Below are 24,115 nucleotides of genomic sequence, written 5' to 3'. Positions count from 1 at the left end.
TCAGAACTCGAATTCCAGCATCCAAGTGTAAATGCGGGCCGATGTGTCAGCTCCAGTGACGTCAATTGTACTTTGCGAAAGCGATTCTTGGTTCAAGTTTGTTGTCGATGGGTCTTTCCATCGACAACAGCCTTCGAAAACTGCCACCATCTTGGCATCAAACAGTCATATTCGAAGACATTTGGATGCGACCAGAGGAAGACGCAAAGTACTAGGATTACAGAAAGCAGTTGGAAAGTTGTCGCGATTGTGGTCGAGGTCAATAACGGTAAAGTTTTCAATAAACGCGATCACGTGCATCTACGCGCATCGTGACGTGACTGTTGACTGTTTCCAATTGCTTTCCAACCAATTTAACATTCCCCACGTTTAATCCTAAGGCTGGTCAATTTGGACCATGTCAATATGGGCACTAGGAAGCGCCGATGTTACGGAAGAAACTCAAGCCTTCAAGGACAAGCTATCCAGCAAAGGTAGGTAGCTCATAACCGTCAATCTTTCTTTTGCTCATGCACCACCAGATAGCCAGATAGCCGCTCAGGAAACGCAACTTTACAAACAAGCCCTTGAATTTGAAGAGTTGAAGCTTTCTTTAAATGAAGCTTTACACAAAGTTCGTGCCTCTTCGTCTCTGTGAGTAGACTGGCTGACGGGTTGAACCCCAGTTGAATTTTGAGACACAGCGGGCGTTGCAACTCGAGAACGAACTCAACCAACGGTCTGAAGACCTCCGTGAAGAGAAGATTGCGGTGCAGAACACTCAGGCGGCTCTTGTCGTCGCCGATGGGAAGGTCAAGGCCAAAGATCTAGAAATGAGGGAACTCCAAGCCACTTTGGAATCTCTATCTTATACGTCAGACGAGCATCAGGCTCGATGCGCCAACCTGGGTCGAGAGAAAAAAAGCCTGGAAATGCGAGTTCGAGAGCTCGAAGCCAACATCCGTCAACTTGATATCCCTCCGGTAACTCCACGACAGCTTATTTCACGCCCCCGATCATCATCTCTTTCCAACTTCCGAATCACATCGCTCGAGCAAGACCTACGCGATGCTCGAATTTCTTTCTCTCAGAAAGAGTCAGAGCTCCTCTGTGCCAACCAGAAGCTTTCTCAAGTGCAGAATGAGCTCATGAGAGTCGACAATGAAAAGAGGGCAATGGAAAAAAACATGAGTGTGCAGCTCAAACAGCTTCAGGGTTCTTTGGAGGAGAAAGAGGAAGAGCTAGCACTCTTGAGGGAACAGCAGGGGGACGGCGGCAGAGAGGAAGAATTATTGAAGAGGATAGACGAGGACGACGCCAAGATAACTGCACTTGAAGCAATGCTGAGGGGTGTGCAAGATTTTATGCCACTGAAAGAATTATTGCGCGACACCGAATTACAACTTAAGAAGGAGCGACACAAAGTGGAGGAGAGCCTCGAACGAGAAATTACTTTGATTCAAGAAAAAGAGGACGCGCTTAACGACCTCGATGATGTGCGCCGCAAACTTTCGCGAGTTGAGCAGCTCCTAAGCGGATCTGACAATAATGACTGGAAAGATCAGTAAGAGGTTTTCTCTATAGAAGCAGGATGCGTCTTCAATCCCCCCCGCAGGGCTATCCCGTCCTACGACACAAACGATGGTACTTCTGGCATCCATAGTTCCCCTTTCCTTGAAACAAGTCTATCAAATCCTTCTGCGGACCAATCCGCACTTGTGCCTCAGCCCAATTATGACGAAGCCACAGTCATCTACGTTGAGCGGCTTCTGTGTGCGGTTGACCGGTTACGGGGAGAGAGAGATAACTTACGGCGAGATATACAATTTTTGGAATCTGAATCCAGGTTTACTATTGAAGCCCTGGAAGCCAAATTGTCGGCGTCAGTTTCTTCGGTCTGCGACGAATCTGTCACAACCATTGCACAAATGAAAGCTGAGATGGATGACTTATACGCTCAGCTTTCGGAGATGAACCAACGTCAATTTGCTGCCCTTGGCCGCAAGAATGAGGAGATGAAGCGACTCGCGTTGGCTGCGACATCATCCTTATTGATCGTTGCACATCTATCTTCCTGCAATGATCATCTCCAAGGCAGGCTTGACGAAGCCCGGACCGTTGCCACAAACTCAGAGCAGGGACTTATACATGCTGGTGAAGCATGTTTTGAAGGCAAAACACGATTCAAGGAGCTGGAAAACAAGTTTCATGCCGTAGTCCTATGCCTGGAGGCTATGACTAGACAACGCGATGATCTCCAGGCCGAATTAGAGACGAAGGATCGCGCGTGGAAAGAAGAGTTTGGGGCTGTCGAGCTTGCTCAGCAAGAACGTAGTGACAAACTTGAAGAGGTTGTCTGCCAGCTGACAGACTTCACGCAGCAACTCGAGGATGTCGAATCGGAGAGAGATTCACTCACACTACAAGTAACGAATTTAATGACGGACCTCGCCACCGCCCAGCAAGAATTAGCTAATGCCGAAAGTCGCTATAGTTCCCTTCAATTCCACCAATTATCTACCATGACGTCTAATGAAGCCAATCGTGCCCTGCGTGACCAGATTGAAGAGCTGGAAATGCGGGTGATGAGAAGGACAGAGCAAATTGGCGTCCATCAACACGATATCCGACGACTTGAAACCAACCTTCGCCTTCAAGAAGAACGTTTAGCTGAGATGACCATGGAATTGGAAATGCTCGCGGCACAGAAGGATGCAATGGTGGAGGACTGCGCAGACGCTCGAGAAGCTCGAGATCGAGCCCTTTCCCAAGGTGAAGCTTTGGAAGAGGAGATGGAAAATATGGAGGTCAGGTTACAGGAAGAAGAAGACTCCGTCCGGCTTTTGATTGGAGTAGTTTTCGAAACTGTCAGCAAGGCTAGGCAGACCATCCTGCGCGCTGAAACAAGAGATAGGGACTTCGAAGATGATCAGAGGCAACTGACGATCGCCCTGGCCGTCTCTCAAGTAGAGCAAGGCGGAGTTGCAGACTATATTGAACAAATTCGACATGAAAATGCCCAGCTAAATATGTGGGCCACGAATCTGGAAGACCAACTACGAATAAAAGACGGCGCCGTGTCATCTTTATCGTCTGACCTTAACCTTGCCATCCAGGACTCGTCTAGGTTTGCGTCGGAGTTCGCCGTCAGGTCATCTGAGCTCGAGGCTGAGATATGTCGGCTCCAAACCATCATTTCTACGCAAGAAAAGGGCCATCAGGCGGCGTTGAGTGATCTTCATAATCATCACGAGGATGTCCAGAAGCGCATGCAAGAAGGAGAGTCTCCAAACAATAATGGAGATTCGAGCTCCCAGCAACAAGCCAACGAAATTGTAGCGCTGCAATCACGCCTCGCCGATGCCAATATGGCATTGACTGAGCTACGATCTATAAAACGCTCGTCTGGGAGCAATGATCAAAAGGCGATTCTAGAGGCAACGAACGGACGATCGCAACACGAGACACAAATTGAGGCCACGCAGGACAAGCCGCTCGCCATTCCTGAGAGAGAAGAGGGATTCAAAGAGCATTATGAAGAGATATGCTCATCATTACGAATTGAATTGGAGCAGATGGCGCGGAAAGCTACTGACTTACAGGAAATCCAGCTTAAGCTCCAGTTGGAAAACGAACGAGTTTGTGCCCAGCTTACTCTCGTCCAACAAGAGAATATCGCCGCCGCCGTACAGGCTCAAGATCGGCTCTCCTTGACTTTAACGCAGCTGGAGGCCCAGAAAGCGCAACTGCAAGAACAGCTCGAGGAAGCTACATACCAGCTCGAGAAGTCCACTCAACAGACCGCACAGCTCTCACAACAGCTACGAGACGACAGAGACAAAACCAACCTAGACCGAGAGCAATACTCAGCTCAAATGCTGGTGGTGACTGAGCGTCAGCAAAAGGCGGACGCCGAGCTCTTGCGCGCTCACGAGGACCTCGAAATCCTCAACGAGAAACTTGCACAAGCTGAGATGCATTGCAGGTCTGTGGAAGATGAGAAACTAGTCTTCCTGGAGCAGATAACAACAATGAAGGCAGAAATTCAGCGGCTGCTTTCATTGACTCGATTTCTGGAAAATCAGGTCAAGGAGAGGTGTGTGTGTGAAATTATAGTATATTCTACGTACTCACGAGTAATGACAGTGAACAAGCTCGGAAGTCACTCAGTGGGACCCTGGAACGTACTCGATCCGAATTGGAGAGAACTGAGAAATCAGGGAACACCGCGATGGTCAATCATACTCTCCAGAGCGCTCAGCACAAGCGCGAAATGGCAGATCTAAAACGAGAATTGACGATGTTGCAGTCACGACCAAACCTTGAACACGTTGTCGCAGAGTTGGAGGATCACAACAATGAAATGGAAGAGTTGTTAAGGAGCAAATGTGCGGAGATAGAGGAGAATGACGATCGCTCGCTCGAGTAGGTTCCGTCACACTGGTGATCCCACATAACTAACTTCTATTTCAATAAGAATGCTGAAAGAAAATAAGAAACTGCATGCTAGAGTTGAATCCTTGACTCGCAAAGTGCAAAACCTCCAGACCAAGCTTTCATCGTTGAAAGCTACCGCCCCAAGCCCATCTACAGGTCCTTCCCAGGTGTCGACGGAAGTTACACGCCCCCCTGCGCGTCGCGCTACAACACTTTCATCCCCTCAAATTCCAAACCCCACATCGAGGGCGGCCTCGACGCTGTCCAGTCGCGTGGTTTCCGGTCCCTCCTCCTTACCTCGACCAAAAACACCAGAGCGGAGAATAGCACCAACTCCGGTCTTTAAAACTCGCACCCCTGAGAGGATTCTTATCCCCACAGCTGAGCCTTTGGCGTCCACCACCATGATTGGCAAAAAACGCCGGGCTCCCGACGATTTTGAATCCTGTGAGACCTTGCCGCCTCAGGCTTTCACAGCGGATAGCACCCCTGGTGCTGGAATCGAGAACAAATCGCCCCGGGTACGAAGAGTGTTAAGCAGATTCCAGTCCGGCTTCACACCCTTGCGCCACCAGCCTAACCGTCCAATAATACCCGCACCCTCGCCCAAGCGCAGCGACAAAGCGACTTCCCATTTTCCGCTCGTTATCTCAGATTTAACGAACAACCCTCGCGACCTTTTATTGCCTAACGCTACTCAGGCAGCGAAGCCCACCAAGCGGAGCTGGCTTGGTAAGATCAGAGGCGTGTCAACCCCTGAGTTACCGGAATTTCGATGACTGGACTGAGATGTCACGGTGGTGTGTTCAATGTATTTCATAACTAGTGTGTATCAATAGTATTACCCACTTATCTACCTGTATTCCTGGCAGATGACTAGGACGACTCATTTTACGTGGACTATCTTTACTTGGCTTGGACTTCGGAGTCCACCGACTACTAGTAGTATTTCTGCACGTGCATGTAGATCTGGGATTATTTATGTAAGACTACAGCCGTTTTCATAATGATACACCACTATTTGGGCCAGATGTGGAAGCCACCTGGGCCATGCGGCGTCTCCTCAACATTTTCCCACATTGTCACCAGTGTGACGGATTGTGGCCACCAGCTCAAAATCGAACTAATAGGGTTCTGCCGCCAGCCTAGCTGGCACAAACCTGTCAGGTCCAGCCAATTTCCAGCTGACCGCTCTGGCTATTGTCATTGTGGGTGAATATGTAGAGAGGGTACATATCACAGTATGGCAACCATGTATTCAATAACTCAATATCCCATTCAATTCCCTCCTCAATCCAAGCACATAATGTAGAAAAATCAATATGTAATTGTTACTCAATAACACGATGAAATTACTGGTACTACTGAAGAGGCTAGTTATATGCTACTACTCACCCATAACTCCCTTCCCTGCTATTGTGATACTCTCAAGTCGTTGTGATCTCATATGCCCCCTTCGTTGATTGGTGGTGGAGGTGATGGCCAGTGGTGAAGAAGTCTAAAGAGAGAATGTCCACATTAGCAGGCAGACAGGATAGGTTGTCGTTAGTGACTTACTTTGGCAGGGTTTGGACAAACAAACGGCGAGGGCAGCAACCCCCATAGCGGTGAGAACTTACCAAGCAAGAGAGCTCCACGTGGCAGGCGAGGGAACGTCGTACATGATGCCGGAGTTGGTCGGGTGGTGTTGACGTCGCAGCTAGTTGGCGTCGACCCATGCGTGGCTGGTGTGGGGAATGTGGGCAGTCAACGTGTCCGAGTGTGTTGTTGGCAGTGCTTGACCCCATCCACACTTTGTCAGTCATATGTGTTGAGTGTTGGCGTGTGTGTTGGGCGTTGGCGAAACTGGAGACGGCAGAGATGGCATGATGCGGTCGGAAACGATGATGGAGCGGTGAAGTTGTTGCGAGGTTGTTGTTGCGTGACAAGGGAGGCAATGGATTGTTGACGACAGTTTATGCCCTTTTTGAAGCTGCGGAGTATGAACATATTTCCCACATGTATCTCTCTCTGTTCGTCTGGACAATTCTGCTGTAAGGTATTTTATTGTTACGAAGGGGTATGAGAAATTATAAAGTCAATGCATTAAGAGCTACTAGTTACTATGCACTTCAAACAAATGTGGTACTTCAGTGAGATATGTAGGTATCATGATTTCAGTGGGTGAAGCTGGTGAGTAGATTTAGACGAGGGCTGGTGCCCAGAAATCAAACTCCTCGTCAACAGCTGGGATCCGACAGGCTGCCCAACAGCTGTCAATTGTGTAGTTGACAGGGGAGCGGTTTGATGCCGATCAGGAATTTCGGCATTCTGCCATCACCCTGGGGCCCAAACGGCGGTGTAGGCCAAAAGTTCAAAATTACAGATACAGTCGGACTTCAAATTCTAACTATGTCCACGAAAATCAGCATATATTTCAGGGATGACGAGCACGATAGATCTACAGTTATACTAAATAGAGTCATCATCCGACAACTTACACGTACAATTTTAGACTCCGCCTGTACGTGTATTTGGTCGAGATTAGGCCTATCGTTATGAAAACGGCTGTAATAATTATCTATCGCACTCGTTCCTTCAGGGCAATGTTCTCGAAACAACACGAACATGTTAGTTTCATTCCGGACCTGTCCCCTGAGCTTCGCGACGAAGGGGATTGGATGATCGGGCGACTGAGAACCTTCGAATTCCTGATTGATGTCTCCTCATTCGCCATTGAACCAACTTCTGGCCTTTTGGCGGTCGGTGGGTTAATAACTTTGCTAGACAGACTTTCCATTCACCACCCCACAAGGTACGTCTAGCGGGAGTATCTACTTGTACGGCGGCGCGGGTGTGGAATGTAAGATAACTCTGCCCCAAGACTTTGCAGTGCGCTTCCTGTCTTTCGCGGTCGTAACATCCAATATCGTCGCGCTTGGTGGGCCTTTTTCTTTGATCCAAAAAATTATGTCCATATCCACTCCGTTTAGATGACAACAATCAGCTTCATGTTTGGGATCTTTCGAACTTTGGGGGACCAAAGATCGTCTCAACCACAAAATTTGATCCAGTCAAGTCAGTTCTCACACCACACCCCCACTTTAGACACTCAGGTCCATTTCGATGCAGCTCTATTACCCTTTCGCCTTCGCATACACACGTTTGTCAAGGTCTTGGCCGAAAGACATTCAAATTGATTCAGCATCGCTAGGTTTTCCTTGCCTTGCAGACTGGAGAAATCAAAACATTTGACCTCACTTGCTTTCGGAAGTCCCCGTACACCGTGCCAAACTTATGGAAACTCCACATTAAGGATATGGCTGCCAGTGGTGTCCCTATTGCTGCCGATTTAAACTCGTGAGGTACCCACTGAGTCAAGAAACTCTCTTATTCAGGAAAATTGGCCTTTTTTTCTATGCAGTCTCCTACTTCTAGAAGTAGTGATACATCCACGAGATCTAAATTTGGTGTTTGTGGCCTACACAGGTGAGCTGCATTCAACACATCAATCTCTCCTAACTTGTACTCAGGAGGAGTGATTTTGAGTGACCTTGTCCGTTTCCCCCCCTTTTGGTCAATAAATCACTAACGGGCGCCAGACCCAACGAAGCAGCGTTCATGCATATGAGCTAGTCCTTCCTCCAGGTGCGCCTGGCGGGACGGGATACGGAATAGAGGTACATCCTTTCTCTTGTATTTACGGTCTTTCTTACTACTCTTCTTGTCAAGGACATATTCGAGCATCGCCGACCAGAGGTAACGGCAATAGCAGTACATCCAACAGGGCACTTTTTCGCAGTTGGACATTCTGACGGCTCTATCGCATTTTGGGCAGTAGATGACCAAGAAAAACCTCTGCTTGTCCGTACCATCGAGACAGTCGACGTCAATATCGTTGATGCTGATGGGCTAGAGACTTATCTGACGGAGGGCAAACCCAATTCTTCAAAGTCCATCCGAGAATCTATTTTCAAACTTTCCTGGAGTGGATTCTCTAACTCAGCGGATCTGAGGGGCGGAGACACTGTATTGACTATCTTGGGCGGTCTTTTGACGGACACGTCTCCCGGCTTGACCACTCTCCTCCTTCCTCCGTTTCAACCCTCGGAGCCACCTCCTGGTCCGTCTACTGCCCTGCATCCGCACTTTAGGGATGCCATGTGCCGATCTATCGAGCCTACAAAATCTTTCTTCTATCGTACGAGTGGCGTTGTTCAAGATTATCTCCTGATTCCCACAAGTAGTCCCCACTTTTCTGGCAGTTTCGACCCGTATGCTATCATATTTCTTGTTGATTTTGTCAGGAGTACACGAGCTACTGAAGGATATTTATTTCCGCCTTCTGGTTTTTTTACACGAGAAGCCTCGTCTTCTGATCGGGTCGAAAGCAGGGCCATCGACGTTCGCACCTTGCGGCTCCCCTTCTCGCTTTCAAATGGCAATGCTGGCATTCTTGGCGGACGCCTCATAAGCCTAGAAAAGGACGTTTACCACCTCTTCATAGGCGATCGATCAGTAGATGAGCGGAATTTGGTGCTCAAAGGTGGTCGAGCATTTGCAGATCAAACGAAGCAGAACGAGCTCAGGTTATCCAAGGTTTGTCGAATAGACTCAGGCGTATTTTGATGTATTGTAACAACTGTTCATCCAGTATCAACCTCCCCGCATTTTGATGACTTACCATCTCAACCTCAAAGTCCAATTTTTTGACGTCAGCGCTCAACTGTTAGTCAGTTCTGGCACTGATCCACTACAAAACCATTTCCCCGACGCTTTTCCAACAATGACGATAGATTTGAGCGATGTGGTTTCCAACGCTACTGGTGACCGAATATTCTTCCCCGACAAGGAAACATCAATCCATTCTGTTGAAGTCGCGCCGGAGGCGCTTGAGTTCGCAGTGGTTCTCAATACTGGGGATGTCGTTGTTTATCGGTCATCACCAACTTCGCCCAATGTTGCAAACATCCCAGACAGTCAAATCACTCCACTCAAGCAGGTAGTGCCTCAACCGGAAAAACGACTCTCTCCGTACTTTTTGATCCCTGCTGGGAAAGGCAACGTGGAAGCCTGCGCTCTCTCTGACATTGGTGAGCATTTCTCTATAGACTATACGTACTGCACCCTCAAATTGTATTCAGGTTTTCTTGCCGTCTCGTATTCGGATGGTTCCCTTTTAATCCTTGACATGCGCGGCCCGAGAATCATTCATAGCGCAGTCGTTAAGAAACACAGGGCGAAGCCTACCATTGGTTTGTCTGGAGTAGGCCACCATGCGTCTCACTTTGATGTAGTCACGTCGTTGGTCTGGACAATCGCTCCGCTTTCAAAAGGTAGTCATCATTCCAATATCTCTTTTCTCCCCTAACCCCCGTAATTCAGACTTCGAAGCGCGCGTTCGCCTCATCGCTTCCTGCTCATCTGGCGATAGCGAGGTGTTTACACTCGTTCCGTCCGGGAATCCGGCCTCCTGGAAAGTATCTGGCGAACCAATCACAATCAAGGGAATATGGGACCCAATCTATAGTGTTGTTATTGATAGCAAAACAGGGGCGTTAAAGAAACCTAATCCAGCGAGGCTAGCAGCATCACTGCGACCCACTCCCAAAGACAACTCCCACTCGTTCTTCTTAGTAGTTGGAAAAAAAGGTGCACGATGCTTTACCGATATTGATGGTGATCGTATCGGTAAAGCAGAGTGGCGACACAAGGCAGGAGTCACACAAGTTGCTCAGTTGGTCGAGCACATGGGTTGGTCGATTCCACACCTCCTCTCTTACACGCTCACTAGTCAAAGGTTCTCGTGCCCTTGTCGTTGTAACCGAAAAAAACGAGGTCTTGACGTACTCGTTGCCCCAACTTGAACATCTTCATGACTTTGAGCATGCTCTGACGTCGTCTCCGTAAGTTTAAAACCCCACAGTTATACGTATTTAAATGCTATTTTACGCTTATCGAATGCAGGCTATTGACTATTGATGAGAGTGGAGACTTCGTCTCCTGGGCTCGAAGCCCCATATCGGGAATCATCGATAGCGCTACATATGGAACCCTATTCGACATCCGTCGCTTGCATGCCCCTGCAGACCTCGATTTCACAAACATCAATCGGAACCTCGCTGCCCAACCACAACCTGTCTCCCTTGGGCCTGTGTCCCTGATGGGATCCTGGTTTCAAACTGCCCAAGCTTTGACTGGTGCACAGATTGACGATATCTGTGCGTTCTCTGTATAATTTTCAGTCTTCATTCTTTGTTTTTAACGCCATCGAAGTGGGCGGCCCTGACAGACCCACTCCCAAGAAACCGCGGGACAGGGAGGCAACTGAAGACGCGGCAATGTCGGCGGAGGCCGGGGTGGCAAGTACGGCGGGGTCAGCTGCGGCGAGTATTGCTGCCTCGGCGGCAGCAGCACAAGCCAACATATATAATCGATTAACCTCCGCGCTTGGTGAGCGAGGGTACGCATCTCGCCGCTATCTTGCATCATCCATTACTCAATTATGTGAAGTCAATTGCTAGGGAACCTGGAAGAGAGCTTCAGTGCGCTCGAAGCTGGAAGCAAAAGCATGGTAGCGCAGGTAAGAAAATCATATCCTTAAACGGCCAAGTCAACCGTCCCGACATTTTCTAGGCGAAACGGCTGGCGGCTCAACAGACAACAAAGTCGTGGTTTGGCCTCTAAATTGTGGCTTACATTTGGGCTATGGCTATGTTTATAGTACTTCTGCTTTTTCTATTTTTTTCTCATACCCGTTATCATTCAACTGAGTGTTCCTGCCTACCACCTTACATAAGTGAACATCCAACACCTACACCGCCAAATGGTGAACATGTGAGAGAAACGTGGGTGACAAATCCTGACCAGCATAATTTGGCAGCTGTCAGACATGCTGATGGGACCTTTTCTCAACAGTCATTACTGGCCAACGACAGCGTGTCCCCAGGTTGATGTAGCTCTCACGTTTGGGTTGGATGTTGACGACAGCTGTCCCTCCGATATTGATAGCAGCTGAAGGGCCAGGTGGATGTCCAGCGGCAAGGGTGCTTCACCCCACCTATGCCTATTATGTAGGTGGGCTGTATTCCATGGCATTATGAGCAGACCTGTTAAATTGGTAGATATTCAGATTGATCAAAACCATTAACAAAAGAATAAATTGTATTCTAACAAGGGAACACAAGAGGTATTTACAACTACGCTATCTACTACACATACCCAAGGGACCTGGCTACTCCATGGTGGGCGTTTGACGTGGCCCGTAGGTGCTCGTCGCCGTTCGTTGACAGGTGGGCCCTCGTTGGAGGTGGTGGTGGTTGTGGACCCTGGTCGCCATTCGTTGACGGTGGTGCTGGGCCCTCGTTGTTGTCGGTGGTGGTGATTGTGGCCGTTGGTTGATGGTGGTGGTGGGTGCTCGTCACCTTTTCTTGAAGGTGGTGGTGGGCGCTCGTCGTCGTTCATTGACGGTGGTGCTGGGACCTGGTTGTTGGGGGTGGTGGTGGTAGTTATGGGCCCTCATCGCCGTTTGTTGATGTGGTGATGGGACCTCGTCGTCGTTCGCGGATGGTGGTGGGCACATATCACCGTTTGTTGTTGGTGGTGGTAGTTGTTGTCAAGTTATTACCTGTTCCTGCTCTTCCATTCGAAGTGAAAGTATCTGGAAGAGTTAGAGTTAGTGAGCGGGTATACGTCGGGGAGGAGATACAAAGGGGCAATGGGCGGGAACAAAAGCCCAGAACAGTGACAAATGGTAACGACCGTACACAGGCGCACGGGTAGGGAACAGGGACAACCAAAGAAATAACAAGAGGGAGATCACATGGGGGTACAAGCCAGTGGGTAACGGAGCATGGATGATAACAACGACTCCTGATAACGAGGATGGGAGCGAGCTGTGAGCGAGCAGCCTGGTGAGGGGAGATGTTGTGGTAAAGAAGGTAAGTTTGGTTCTGGTTGAAATTTGGAAATAACCAAACATAGCGCGGAGTTTAAACGACTTGAAGATTTTCGAGAGCTTGTCGCACGGGCCTTTTCATGTTGAGCTCAAAGTTCCCCGTTTTTTCCACCTGTAAGAACTTGGAAGCTCTCATGGTATTGTTTTATTACTTTCTTATGATTAATTTCTATCCTAAATACGCTATTTCGTTGCCCGAAGAAAATCGGCAGAACAGGTCTTCCTGAGGAGAGTTGTACACCTGTGGGCCAGGTGTCAGGCTGCTGGGGCTAACATTTACGTCCCAAGCTCCGACACACCTGCCATCCATGCCGAAGCAACCTCAATCAGAAACCTGTCAAGCGGAGATTCGCTCCAGATGCCATCAGCCTTTTGAACAAATGGCGGTGTAGCATAAACCACACTCTTCTACGTGTTGGTACAACATGGGTTTCCAAAGCCTCATTGACGTAATCCGTATACCTCCTAATTTTGCGAGGTGTTTTACCGGATTATGTCTGAGAATTCAGTGGAACGTTCGAGGACTTCTCTTCGCGCACTGGCTCGTAGCTTTGTTCCTCAAATTTGGTCCCGGATGAATGGAACAGAAGGGATGCTTGAAACCCATATCTTGATTCGTGTATCCTGCCTGTTGAACGTCGGGTGAGTGTCGCAATGACCTTGAGCACGACTGATTTAATCTCTGCGAATGGGTCCTCCATCGTGGTGAGGAAGAAGTGACGTCAGCGTCGACTTGACTGCTTGTCAAAGTATCCTGGAAATCATGCGCACAAATAAGCCAGAAAAACGACATGATATGAAGTATCTGACGAGAGAACTCCGAGATGTTGCGCAGACTTAAAAATGATAGTGCGAAACACCTTTTATTGATTATCTAACCTCAACCTTTCGACCAACCCAATCCTCGCGTAATTGGGTGTCGAGAAATCCGTGCAGCTCTTTCGCCTTGCCGACAGCCACATTAACAAGGCTCAAGACCTCTTCAGTCTCCAGAGGAACCCCACCGAGCTTCTGAAGCACACATATCTCTTTCTGGGCATTCAAGGCAATCGACACGAGACCGGCGCTGAGCCTTTGCTCCAGCTGATTTGGATCAAGGACGGGGGGTGTCGTAATGTCGGGGAAAAAGGCAAAAGTAAAGCAAAAGGGTGTGTGATGGATCGCTAGAGGCACTGGAGCCCGATCCAAGGGAGAATGCTTGAAAAGATGGCGGATGTTAATCAGTGACCGTGAAAAAGCGCAGACGGAAACAAAAGATCGACGTACGACGATAACTTCGTCTCCAACAACTTCAACGTCTGGTCTCCTGAAGTGTCGAAGGGCCGTGATTCCAGCCAGACATGCGCAATCAAGCATGTTTCCGGCGTCCGCTAGAAAATGCAACGTTAAGCGGATGTGCCAAACCTGTAAGACAGATTGTAAGAATCGTCTTTTGTAAATTGAAGGCACTCCGCACCCTCTGCCCAGCCAAGATGCACAACGACTCCTTGTCCACGGCATCACTTCGTTTAAGAACCTTGTCGAGCATACGTGTAATGGCGACTTCTTCATCTGATGGCCTACCACTGACTTAATACGCTTTGAGACGAAAAAATTGAGCACATACCTACCGGCCAGGTTCATACTCGCTCGATGCCATAGGTGAAATCTCTGAGTGAATCGTGATTGTTCCTTCAAACGGTCGCTCTGGTGCCGGTTTCACCATTTTCGCTTCCACCTGAGCAAGAACCCTGTCGCGTAGTCTCTGTTAGGCCACCATTTTGAAGAAACGACAGCAAGTTCGACGTACCTTGTCTTTCCAAGACCACACTCCACCCAACCAAGATCTGGCCCAAACGTGATGGTTGGCGAGCGCATCTCCAAGGGTAGTCTACCATCAAGTCGTAAGGATTGTTTGAGGGCGCTGAAGAGGAACTCCTTCTCTGGAATCGAGGGCGACGGTGGTCTCATCGCTGTTGAGGAGATTGAGCAATTTATTTGATCCCGATCACTTTTGATCTCTCCCTACGTCAACAATCTACAATGATCCATCTCTCTAGACGCGCCAATGGTCCGCCTTATCACGCACAACCTCCTTGCGTGCCACGTAAAAGGATGCACGTCAAACAATTTCCCTTTGGAGTTCAAGGATGCGAAGCTTGAGCTGCGGGAGGCCGAATATAATCCAGAATTCATCAGGGGGTTTCTGCCGAAGATTGAGTGGAAGGCGTTGGTTGATACAGCCAGACAGGTGCGTCCCATTTTTTTTCCCATCTAAAGTTCATTCCTAACATTTTTCGAAGCTGGGAGACACCTCGCTACCTCTTGAACAACCGGAAATGTTGGATGACGAGTTTTTGAAGAATTTACACCACGTTCTTCTTGAGGTCGATCTTGAAACATTACTCGTTGGTGGGGTGCTCATGAGTTTTCCGTAGATCCACGTTGAAGAAGGCTCAATGATCTGCCCGAACTGCAAACATGATTATCCGATCTCAAATGGTATCCCAAACATGGTAGGACTCCTGGCTATCCGTCTAAAAATCGAGCTCATGATACATTCAGCTCTTGGCCGAACACGAAATAGGGTAGTTTAAGGTGTGAAGAGCCGGTGTAATTCCTTTTCTGTGGAACAAGCACGCTTGAAACATTAAAAATCGGTGGGATATGTGTTGATGTTCTTATGCGGAGATTGACTTAAGCACCAGGTTGTATATCGATCCTCTACGACTGTCATTTGATCTTGTATGATACTCTATTTGAATGTCCTCTGTGTGGATCACGTCCCCTGTGCCACGATCAATCCCCCGACAATTACCAAAAGTCTGTTCAGGCGGGAACAGGAGGGGATGCCAAAGTTTCCCTCAAACCTTTCAAGGAGGTGGGAGAAGAAACATTCACTGCGCCGGGAGGAATGATGAAATCAGACATTCCGCTGATAATCTTCTCGTTATTGGGATCAGTTTCCGACATGCTGCGGACACCTTGCCCAATGAGAGGATCTAATCTGGAAATAAATTGCTTATCACCAGGTGCCCTTGATCAAGCGTCTTGTATAGCTCTGAGCTACCCAGGTAGTCTCGACACCAGCCGTTATTGGGATCGTATTACTCACCATAACGTCTGGAAGGGATTGATCGTGATGCAACCGACAAAATGTCGGACTCCGATTATCGTCTCAATGAGGAAACTCTCCTTACATAACACATCCTCAATTCAAGTGCTCGCAACGCGTTCAAAACGCGTTCACGAGTCCTTCGATACTCAAAACTTACAGCAACGAACTTAGATACATCTCGATAACTTTAGAAATTTACATGTATTTTATTTATTCAATACGCGTTCACCCGAGACATGTCTGGGGTTCGGGGATGACGCTGGTGTACGTTTTACCACCAAACTGAGCACTCACCATGCCCCCCGTTTCGAAAGTTCGAAAATACAAACCAGAAGAAGTGGACCGAAACCGACTTGCTGCAAGGGCGTACGAAATTTGGCATAAAAAGCCATTTTCATGGCAATTAGATGCGTCCGAAGCGATATTGTGTGGGCAGGATGTCGTCGTCGACGTGGGGACTGGAAGTGGGAAAACGTTATGCTTTTCCTTGCCATTGCTGCTTGATGAGGATAGTATTGTCCTCACCATTTCGCCTCTCACTGCACTGATGATAAATCAGGTAAGTGTCAAGAGATCTATAGGTCACCGTATTGGTGCTCACATTTTGCTGTGATCTTCTAAAATATCTCTACCTCCTGCTCCTTCTGCCTTTCAGCATGTTCCCTCTGAGCCTTAGTCCGCTCAACTTCGCGATTGACAAGCTCCTCGGCAGTAAAAACGCGACGCCGCTTCAGGTTTGGGACAGGTGTGAGACCATCAATGATCTGAAAGCCGTGCGAGTTCCTGGGCGTGGGGGTGGGTGTATCTCTCCGCTGTGACCTCCGAGGTGTAGCAACAGGCGTGGGGGACGAGTTTTCGTCAGATCGCGCGCGTTTTTGAGGGCTCATGGTGTCAAGGAATAGTATTCTGCAAAATCTACGCGACGCGTCTTGGCCATCAACGAATACACGTGCGCCTTAATTTCCTTTTATACTCGATAATCGGAGTTTTTTTTTTTTTTTTTTTTTTTTTTTTGGTTTCTAGAGATTTACGTGCAACAAGTAGCCTAGTACTAAGACGCACGGAGAGCGTAAGGCTCCCCTTAGGTGTAGTTGGGTCTGGTGGGCCTCCACTTGTGTGGGTATTAACGTCCGTTGTGTAGCTGTAATGTAAAGATAATGTATAGTGTTTTGGTAGACGGCCGAATGAACGGGGGTCTTGGACTGTTGCGTGCATATGACGCTAGGGCATGGGCGGGCGCTATTGCGCTCGCGGGGTTGTGTACACGGGTGTGGATGGCATGGGCGTGCTATGGTTCAGCGTCTGACTCGTCGTCTTCTGAGTCAATATCGGGGGGCTCTGGTTCGTCGTGGAAGGAGGGGAGGTCCTTGGGGGTGTATTTTTCCCCGGTGAACGTGAAGGCACCTGAGTCTCGAATGAACTCGGCTAGGGCAGCTATACCCTTGGGCGTTCCCAGCAGCTCTGGGAGCGCTAGGTCTCGGTTATGCTTGCGCAGCTTCTTCCGCTGTTCCTCGTAGCGGTTGCACTCTCTGATGATGTGCTCTCGAGTTTGTAGGTCCTCCCCGCACTCGCAGTTGGTGCTCTTTTCAGGGAAGAACTGTCTTCGAAATTCGCCGGTGTACGCGTGTCCGGTGCGGCATTGGATTAGTCGTCCGAACACTTCGCGTTGGTCTTTGAGCTCTATGAAGTGTTTGGTGGGGTTGAGAGAGGGGGGTATCCTGTTGGAAATTGCGAACCTCCCCTTCCGGGGCGCTTTCTGCCAGTCACGGACCCAGGCTGTCTGTGTGGACGCTTTGGCGCGACGTAGTGCAAACGCTCGGGATGTGCTGATTGGTGCGTTCCACGCAAGCTGGGTGGCTTCTTTCGCCAGTTCGTCCGCTCTATCGTTCCCTGCTATGTTACAATGGCTTGGGCACCAGGCGATTTCGATTGAGTGGGTGTGGTCGCTATCTAGGAATCTGGTCATTTTCCGGTGGAATTTGACTGCGTATAGTTGTCCTGGTTGTGGTTTGGGGTCAAATATTGCCCCCGCTGCTGCCGAGTTGTCCACGAAGAAGTGGATGCTCTTGATCTCTGGGTGATTGGTGATGTACTTCGTTGCCAAGCCCGCCCCCATCTTCAGCCCTGCCATTTCCGCGTCGTATACCTCTGCCCTTCCCCCCCATCCCCATCTTCCCCGTGAAAACCTCTTCCCCCTTATGAAACCCGACCGCCGCTGCTCCCACCTGTGGGAATCCCCTCTTCTTCACCATGGATCCATCCGTGTAGATAATTAGGCAGTCTTCTCTTTTTGCTAGCTTGTGGTATTTTTCTTTATGATCTTCTATTAATTTATGTTTTTCTTCGTCGTCTTTTGTCTCTGGTTTGCAAGGGTTAATCTCCACCCGTCCCCCGAAGCTGGAACACGTGCGCCGCCATGGGGCTACAAGGAAAGGGTCAATTCTTTCGTGTGCGTGGCATGTTTGCTTAGCGATGTTAAGTAGGTTTGTCGTCCTGGCCAGGTTTGTGGCCGAGTTGTTGTTGAGCCTGGGCTGGAGGGGGGGTGGGCACGTCTTGTCCCTGGGTTTCCTCCACTGTTGTGGCAGCCTTTGTATGATAGGACTGGAGCGACTCAGCTTGTTGAACCGGATCGCGCATCGTTTAACGTGCAGGTTGGCTTGGTGTTTTATGGGGGGGATTGAGGACTCTATCTTGAGTGCTTCGATTGGTGTCGTCCTAAATGCTGCGCATATTAGTCTTAGTGCGCGCCTTTGTACTCTTTCTAGGGGTTTGATCTGGTACTGGTGCCCTGTCCACCATACTGGGCATGCGTATAGTATCTTTGGGGATACACAGGCAAGGTACAGGTGCCGAAGGTGGGTCTGGCTCAGGCCCCGTAGTGTGTTTGCGAGCATTGTTAGCCCACTTACTGCATTTTCGCCGCGTGCTGCGAGGATTGACGCGTGTTTTTGGAACCTGAGTTTGCGGTCAAAGTATACTCCCAGCCACCTTACTGTTGGCTCTGGTTTGACCACTCTGCGTGTGCCGTCCTGGTCGTCGAACACGATGGACGGGCTTTCGTCATTCTTCCTCCTGGTGTAGTGCATGAGCTCTCTCTTTGCATAATCTGGTGACAGACCTGCACTCCTGAGCCACACTTCAGCTTTTCCGTGGGCTTCTTTGAGTTTTTCGACGTTTGTGATAATCGGAGTTATAAAACTTGTCGGTTACCTTACGGTTAATCCCTACCAGTCTCTATGGGTTCAATTACCCGCCCTACTCTGATCAAATCCGGACTCGTCCATCAAAGTCCTCTCCGTCCCTCCCCTAGTACTCAACATAGTGAATTGAACCCGTTAGAGACTGGTTCGAGTCTACTACCCAGGTTCCTCGGGCTAGTGTTGCCGCAATGTAATGTACATTAAGTTTAATGTCAACCTTAAGGCGCATTATGCCTATATTTGGTGGCTTCAAGGGGCTTTAAGGTGAGGCAGTGTAGGGCTGGGAATTGCGGGGAATTGCCGACACCGTGGTCGCGCCTTGAAAAAAGCTTGAAGTGACGTCATTGGAATAGGCGCGCTGGCCTCAGTGTTGTGCGTTCTGAGTAGTAGTGGACGCGTCGAGCAGTAGCAGTCGCGCTGAGGTCAAAAACCATCGGACTCTTTCCAAGGCCGTTTATAAATTAGCACAGCCTGTACAGGAGAGATGGCTACATATGTGCAATATAGTATCACCGCGCCCAAACACAAAAAGCCAGCCACAGATCCCAACATGCGAAAACCCCCAAGAAAGCCTGAGGGACGTAAAGTGACGGCAAAGAATTTGACAGCAGCAGAGCCAGGGCCACTTTACGGTGTTGGACCTGCAGACTCGAGCGAAACAACTTTGGATCACTGATAACGCGACGTGCGGCACGCAAGAGATCTACCGCTTTTGCCACGAGTGTCGTCTGGTATTTCGTGCGCTCGTTTCAATCGAAGAATCCATCCCACTTGATGAGTCTCCGTTTCCAACTGTGATGCACCCAAGACTTATTGTAAGGCCAGCCTGCTGGAGGAGTATCAACAGCCTGAGGTTTCTCGAAAAACGGCACCAACTCCTACTCCAGTTGCAACCTCCGTCACATGGACAAGACCAACGGCGTCGCACGCCGCACTTGCACAAGTTTCTATTAACCTCTATCTAAGTAGTTTATGTATATTGTTCGTAGTCCTTTTACTAGTTTTGTGACGGTCTTGTACATTTCCAAATTCGGAGGGCGCTTTAAGGTCCCATTAAGGTACTTTAAGGCCGGAAAAATCCGGCCTTAAATTCCATCAAGCATCCATTGCGGCAACACTAAACACAACCACCACAACTTCTAAAAGAGGTAAGCGTAAGTAGGCTCGTTCGCGTTTAGCACCGTGTCAACCTTCCCAAGAGTGAGGATGTCAAGATACAATGAACTTCATAGGCAATGTCGAACCCTCGAAAATTTATTCGATGCCAAACTTACCTCATACGCCCAAGTGGCATCAAATATCTTCCGTCCTTCACATGATTTGGAGGCCGCCCATTCGACTGAACGATGGAATGACCTCGAAGCAGAATTGGATGACCTTTCACTCAAGGCAAGGCAATTTTCTACCTTCACGTGCTCGTTTAGGCCTCCCTCATCTTATGTGGCTAGCTCCAAGGAATTAACGATCAACTCGCAACACTAGCCGCCAATCCCGAACTCCTCTCTCCCTCAATACTGCGGACAATTCAAAGGCATCAAGAATTGCAGCAAGATCATCTACGCGAGCTGAGAAGAACGAAGGCATGCTAATTATATGGTTTCTTTGCTGCTGTAGTCACCCAATCTGACAGGCAAATGCGCGAACCGCTCTCGACCAAGCGAATCTTCTATCTGGTGTGCGAAATGACATTGAGTGCATTTCTTCATCGTTTAATCCGTTTATTTGCCACTCATTTTATTTTATCAGTGCATACAAGTCTTCGGCAGCAGATTCGTTGCTTGCTGAACGGGGCAGAGTTGACAGCTCCCATCGGATGACAGACGATATGTTACAGTAAAAAATCATACACCCGCATATCAATCAGCCATCTAATCACTCATTTGCTAGGCAAGCATATGAAACACGCTCCGAGTTCTCAAGACAGCGGGGCTCTCTGACGAGCATCCAGAATCGTATGTTGCATGTCATAAGTATGTTTCTTGAGTAGTGTCGACATAAGCACATGAACCTCACTATGCTACCTTCAGATACCATGCCTGGAATTAATAACCTGGTATCCATGATAAAGTCTAGACGACGACGGGATTCTATTATCCTGGGTCTTGTCATTGGAGTTAGTGTTATCATTATCCTCTCGTACATTTGGAATTGACATAGTTTCTGAATCTGCGACGTCGTCAATTCTTTACCCCTTTCCATACCTAACGACGGCGGAATGCATCTCAAGAAGTATATCGACATACCATCAAGTCCCAACGCTTTGTGCCACCTACTCTCCCTTAAGTGCAGACACCTGATCATTGCGCGCCCTAAAGCGCTGCCAATTTTCCTCTAACTTCCTCACAGTACCCCATTTCTCCTTTTCAAGGTTGTCGATCCAAGTGTCCTCAATACTCCAGCCTTTTATGTCTGCTATTGTTTGAAGCATGATCCAAGTTTGTTCAGTACACATATCAATGTCATGATAATCAGATTCGACCAGGATACGGTTGGAGGCGCAAGCAGCTAGCAGTGCGCGATGGTCAGGATGGCGACTGTTAATCACATTCGAAAGTGATAAGAAAACGTTTTGGTATTTCCTCTGCAGAGGTGTTGGTTGTGCCGGTCAGCGCGGAAAAGAATGGATATCGTAGATTACCTCAATATCTAGCCAAGTTTCTTTGCTGAGCCCACAACTGTGCAGGTCTATACTAATTTCATTCCACCTATCTCCATGTTTCGTTTTCATTCTGCTTAGAAATTCCAGTGTTGCGCCCTGAGCCTTGACGCTGTGGATGCTGATGTTACGACCAAATTCGACTGCCAGGTCTACTTGAGCCTCTAGAATAACAATTTGATGGTTCAGTGGGACTGTAAAGGGGCTCAAAACCCTGGGAGTAGCCAAATGTTCGAAAGAGACGCGACACGCGCGATCCAGTCCAACTTCCCCAAGCATCGCATTCGGAAAGCTGGAGAGATTGTGCCGAAGTTCTGCAAGAACGGAGCTGAGTGGTGTGGGATCTGGCAGCGAACGACAGAGCTTAGCGAGGACATCGACGTCATGTACTTTGACTGATGAGTTGAAAAGGCTGCGATAATGGGCCTCCTTTGACAAATTTTCGTCAACGGCAATCAGGTGAGTGAACCACGGATGATAACCTGGGTATATAATTGAGCATGATATCCAACATAAGGATTGACTTGGACTATTGGTCTAACCAAAACATGGCACGACTTTCTGTGGGTACAAGGTTGCCAAGTCCCGGACTCGCTGCTGATCGGATGTCTTGGTGGACATCGCGCAAACGGTGATTTTGAGAGAATCCATGGAATTAGAAGAAGTAGCAGAGTCAGTTGGGTGGCAATGAACATCAACGATATGTCGCAAAACATCTTCGTGCGGCAGCGCCAGAGCCATCGAGATCAAATCGAGATGATCGAGTTTGAATAGTTGTTGTGTGCCGCTGTTTACATCCTATTTACATGCTATCACGTCTCAGCAAGCATTTTATCCGACGCCCAGCTTTAACGACCATGTCGCGTAACCTATTCATCGATGCATCTGCGCCAATATACACATGTTCCAGAGATACTTTGGACAAGGAGGCTTTTAGAAAGCGAATTTCCGTTCTGGCGGCTAGGGTACCAGCAGAGAAAACGGGCGCAATTTTGAGGGCTGAGGCCATGAGAAGGTAGGCTGGCCCACAACCCCAAGTCCCTTGTTTCTACTCTCTAGTCAACAGATCTCTCATGGATTTACCGAAAATACGAACAGTTGTACCTGATGCAGCAAATCCTGAAGGTGATCGACTGGTCTTGCTCCGGATGACAAAAGAGGGTACATCCAATACATAGCATCACTGTGCTTCAGGTTGACAAAGCGACAAGCTAGCTGATATCCCCCCCGAAACTGATGAATACCTGAAAAAGGAATCCAAAGGATTGACTATTTATGATATTGAATTAGATTATGACTACTGGACAGCTGGTGAGTCAAGTCGGGTTTACCAAGTTGTATTGATCATACAATGATTTTGGAGATGAGATATTACAAGCTTTCCTTCCTCCTGACTTGCGTGAAAGATCACCCACGGGGTTCGCAATGACTGGGCATATAGGTGTGCGACTTGCCGATAGCTCCGCGTGCTGCTCATAAAATGCGTCAGCCCACGTCAATCTGAACGACGAGTACCTCCCTTACAAGCACATAATCGGCCAACTGATCCTTGAAGTGGGTCTTTGTGCTTGGCCACTGTTGCACGTCCTGTAATCTCGCTTCAGAAAAACAAGAAAGTCAAGACAGTCGTCAACAAATTAAATAACATCGATACTCAATTTCGTTTCTTCAAGATGGAGTTGATTGCAGGTGACGCGGATTTTGTTGTGGAGCATGTGAGTTACTGTCTCGCTGAGTAGACATCCCATTGAAGTTACATGCAGCACGAGTCAGATTGCCGTTTTACTTTCGACTTCTCTCAAGTTTATTGGAATTCTCGGCTCCACACTGAACACGATCGACTCGTCCGACTTTTCAATCCGACCGAGGTTGTTGCAGACGTATTTGCTGGTGTCGGGCCATTTGCCGTTCCAGCGGCGAAAAAAGGGTGTGCTGTGCTTGCAAACGATCTCAATCCGAACAGTGAAAAATACCTCGCCATTAACGTAAAAAACAATCAGGTACAGATCAATTTTTAAAACCGACTTGAATGGCTAATTTCCAGGTCTAGGTCACAGATCTTGTTCGAACTTTTTGCCAAGACGGCCGCGATTTTATTTGCCAATGCATTCTTGAACTATCAGACAATCCTTTCCCCCCGTATACAGGTCCAAAGCTTAGCAGAGTTCAAGAAGAGAAGAAACGCCGAAGGTTGCAGAAGCTTATGACGGAGGAAACAACTGCTGCTGCAGATACACCCTCCACTGAATCACTGCCGCCTCGGCGATATGTTTCTCACTTTGTGATGAATTTGCCCGATTCCGCCATCCAATTCCTTGATGCTTTTCGTGGCCTTCTTAATGATAGTACTCGGAATTTCAGCACATTGTACAAAACGATGCCAATGATCCATTGTCATTGTTTCACGCGAGAGTTAGAACGAGATAGGGCAGAGAGGGATATTCGCATGGTTCGTCACCCGTTCGTTCCTTTCCCTCAACGCTCATCGACTTGCAGCGGGTCGAAGAAAAGTTGGGTTACCCCATAACTGAGGACGTTTCTTTTCATCTCGTCCGGTCCGTTGCACCCAACAAGGAAATGTACTGCATCAGTTTCCGCCTACCTACCGAAGTTGCATTTGCCTTGTCAACGTAATTGACATGAGAGTGTTGAAAGATATGTACTTGATAGTAGTAATGCAGGGGACCTTCGGAATCTTAACCTGCGGGTCAACTTGCGGAATGATTTCCGAGCCAAGTCTTCAAACGGACCTTGGCCGTGACAGTTCGGATTACCTAAAATAGAACCAAGGAAGAAAACTTCAACTGTTC

General features: G+C 48.5%; 11 protein-coding genes across 11 annotated transcripts; 5 read left to right on the top strand and 6 right to left on the bottom strand.

The window, feature by feature from the left end:
- Nucleotides 1–397: 397 nt before the first annotated feature.
- LACBIDRAFT_320860 (uncharacterized protein) lies at nt 398–4,762 on the top strand (the record flags this gene model as incomplete). Its single annotated transcript, XM_001873999.1, has 7 exons — nt 398–473; nt 522–613; nt 666–1,543; nt 1,595–3,964; nt 3,988–4,075; nt 4,289–4,404; nt 4,513–4,762. The coding sequence occupies 7 exons, from the start codon at nt 398–400 to the stop codon at nt 4,760–4,762; spliced, it is 3,870 nt and encodes a 1,289-aa protein (XP_001874034.1).
- A 351-nt stretch (nt 4,763–5,113) lies between these two features.
- On the bottom strand, nt 5,114–6,221 carry LACBIDRAFT_320859 (uncharacterized protein; the record flags this gene model as incomplete). The annotated part of the gene is made up of 5 exons (XM_001873380.1): nt 5,114–5,238; nt 5,327–5,367; nt 5,577–5,613; nt 5,812–5,914; nt 6,036–6,221. 5 exons carry the CDS (start codon nt 6,219–6,221, stop codon nt 5,114–5,116), a joined length of 492 nt encoding a protein of 163 aa, XP_001873415.1.
- Nucleotides 6,222–7,001: 780 nt separating this feature from the next.
- Nucleotides 7,002–11,082, top strand: LACBIDRAFT_301173 (WD40 containing SNARE-dependent exocytosis protein; the record flags this gene model as incomplete). Its single annotated transcript, XM_001873998.1, has 16 exons — nt 7,002–7,161; nt 7,211–7,336; nt 7,389–7,558; nt 7,610–7,755; nt 7,820–7,884; nt 7,929–7,951; nt 7,998–8,075; nt 8,128–8,994; nt 9,050–9,488; nt 9,540–9,731; nt 9,781–10,149; nt 10,196–10,301; nt 10,363–10,616; nt 10,672–10,858; nt 10,909–10,978; nt 11,032–11,082. The coding sequence occupies 16 exons, from the start codon at nt 7,002–7,004 to the stop codon at nt 11,080–11,082; spliced, it is 3,303 nt and encodes a 1,100-aa protein (XP_001874033.1).
- A 459-nt stretch (nt 11,083–11,541) lies between these two features.
- On the bottom strand, nt 11,542–11,859 carry LACBIDRAFT_301172 (uncharacterized protein; the record flags this gene model as incomplete). The annotated part of the gene is made up of 1 exon (XM_001873379.1): nt 11,542–11,859. The coding sequence occupies one exon, from the start codon at nt 11,857–11,859 to the stop codon at nt 11,542–11,544; it is 318 nt and encodes a 105-aa protein (XP_001873414.1).
- A 211-nt stretch (nt 11,860–12,070) lies between these two features.
- Nucleotides 12,071–12,376, bottom strand: LACBIDRAFT_301171 (uncharacterized protein; the record flags this gene model as incomplete). Its single annotated transcript, XM_001873378.1, has 1 exon — nt 12,071–12,376. One exon carries the CDS (start codon nt 12,374–12,376, stop codon nt 12,071–12,073), a length of 306 nt encoding a protein of 101 aa, XP_001873413.1.
- Nucleotides 12,377–13,222: 846 nt separating this feature from the next.
- On the bottom strand, nt 13,223–14,302 carry LACBIDRAFT_227929 (uncharacterized protein; the record flags this gene model as incomplete). Its single annotated transcript, XM_001873377.1, has 5 exons — nt 13,223–13,549; nt 13,619–13,756; nt 13,809–13,917; nt 13,963–14,082; nt 14,142–14,302. 5 exons carry the CDS (start codon nt 14,300–14,302, stop codon nt 13,223–13,225), a joined length of 855 nt encoding a protein of 284 aa, XP_001873412.1.
- Nucleotides 14,303–14,399: 97 nt separating this feature from the next.
- Nucleotides 14,400–14,923, top strand: LACBIDRAFT_301169 (uncharacterized protein; the record flags this gene model as incomplete). Its single annotated transcript, XM_001873997.1, has 4 exons — nt 14,400–14,582; nt 14,635–14,718; nt 14,770–14,847; nt 14,897–14,923. The coding sequence occupies 4 exons, from the start codon at nt 14,400–14,402 to the stop codon at nt 14,921–14,923; spliced, it is 372 nt and encodes a 123-aa protein (XP_001874032.1).
- A 237-nt stretch (nt 14,924–15,160) lies between these two features.
- On the bottom strand, nt 15,161–16,336 carry LACBIDRAFT_320856 (uncharacterized protein; the record flags this gene model as incomplete). Its single annotated transcript, XM_001873376.1, has 7 exons — nt 15,161–15,333; nt 15,447–15,454; nt 15,607–15,634; nt 15,744–15,805; nt 15,990–15,993; nt 16,051–16,066; nt 16,136–16,336. The coding sequence occupies 7 exons, from the start codon at nt 16,334–16,336 to the stop codon at nt 15,161–15,163; spliced, it is 492 nt and encodes a 163-aa protein (XP_001873411.1).
- A 3,519-nt stretch (nt 16,337–19,855) lies between these two features.
- On the top strand, nt 19,856–20,801 carry LACBIDRAFT_301167 (v-SNARE protein; the record flags this gene model as incomplete). The annotated part of the gene is made up of 6 exons (XM_001873996.1): nt 19,856–20,038; nt 20,098–20,229; nt 20,280–20,341; nt 20,396–20,482; nt 20,537–20,619; nt 20,677–20,801. 6 exons carry the CDS (start codon nt 19,856–19,858, stop codon nt 20,799–20,801), a joined length of 672 nt encoding a protein of 223 aa, XP_001874031.1.
- A 303-nt stretch (nt 20,802–21,104) lies between these two features.
- LACBIDRAFT_160357 (uncharacterized protein) lies at nt 21,105–22,007 on the bottom strand (the record flags this gene model as incomplete). The annotated part of the gene is made up of 3 exons (XM_001873375.1): nt 21,105–21,230; nt 21,288–21,787; nt 21,848–22,007. Coding segments are annotated over 3 exons (786 nt in total), but the record flags the coding sequence as incomplete, so codon positions are not given.
- A 155-nt stretch (nt 22,008–22,162) lies between these two features.
- Nucleotides 22,163–24,003, top strand: LACBIDRAFT_186732 (uncharacterized protein; the record flags this gene model as incomplete). The annotated part of the gene is made up of 9 exons (XM_001873995.1): nt 22,163–22,320; nt 22,372–22,466; nt 22,521–22,616; nt 22,669–22,746; nt 22,795–22,859; nt 22,910–23,020; nt 23,069–23,305; nt 23,356–23,754; nt 23,802–24,003. 9 exons carry the CDS (start codon nt 22,163–22,165, stop codon nt 23,937–23,939), a joined length of 1,377 nt encoding a protein of 458 aa, XP_001874030.1. The 3' UTR covers nt 23,940–24,003.
- Between the last annotated feature and the right edge of the window lie 112 nt (nt 24,004–24,115).

Source organism: Laccaria bicolor, genomic scaffold, assembly GCF_000143565.1.
Source record: "Laccaria bicolor S238N-H82 LACBIscaffold_1 genomic scaffold, whole genome shotgun sequence".
NCBI lineage: Eukaryota > Fungi > Basidiomycota > Agaricomycetes > Agaricales > Hydnangiaceae > Laccaria > Laccaria bicolor.
This window is presented reverse-complemented; position numbering and strand designations above follow the sequence as displayed.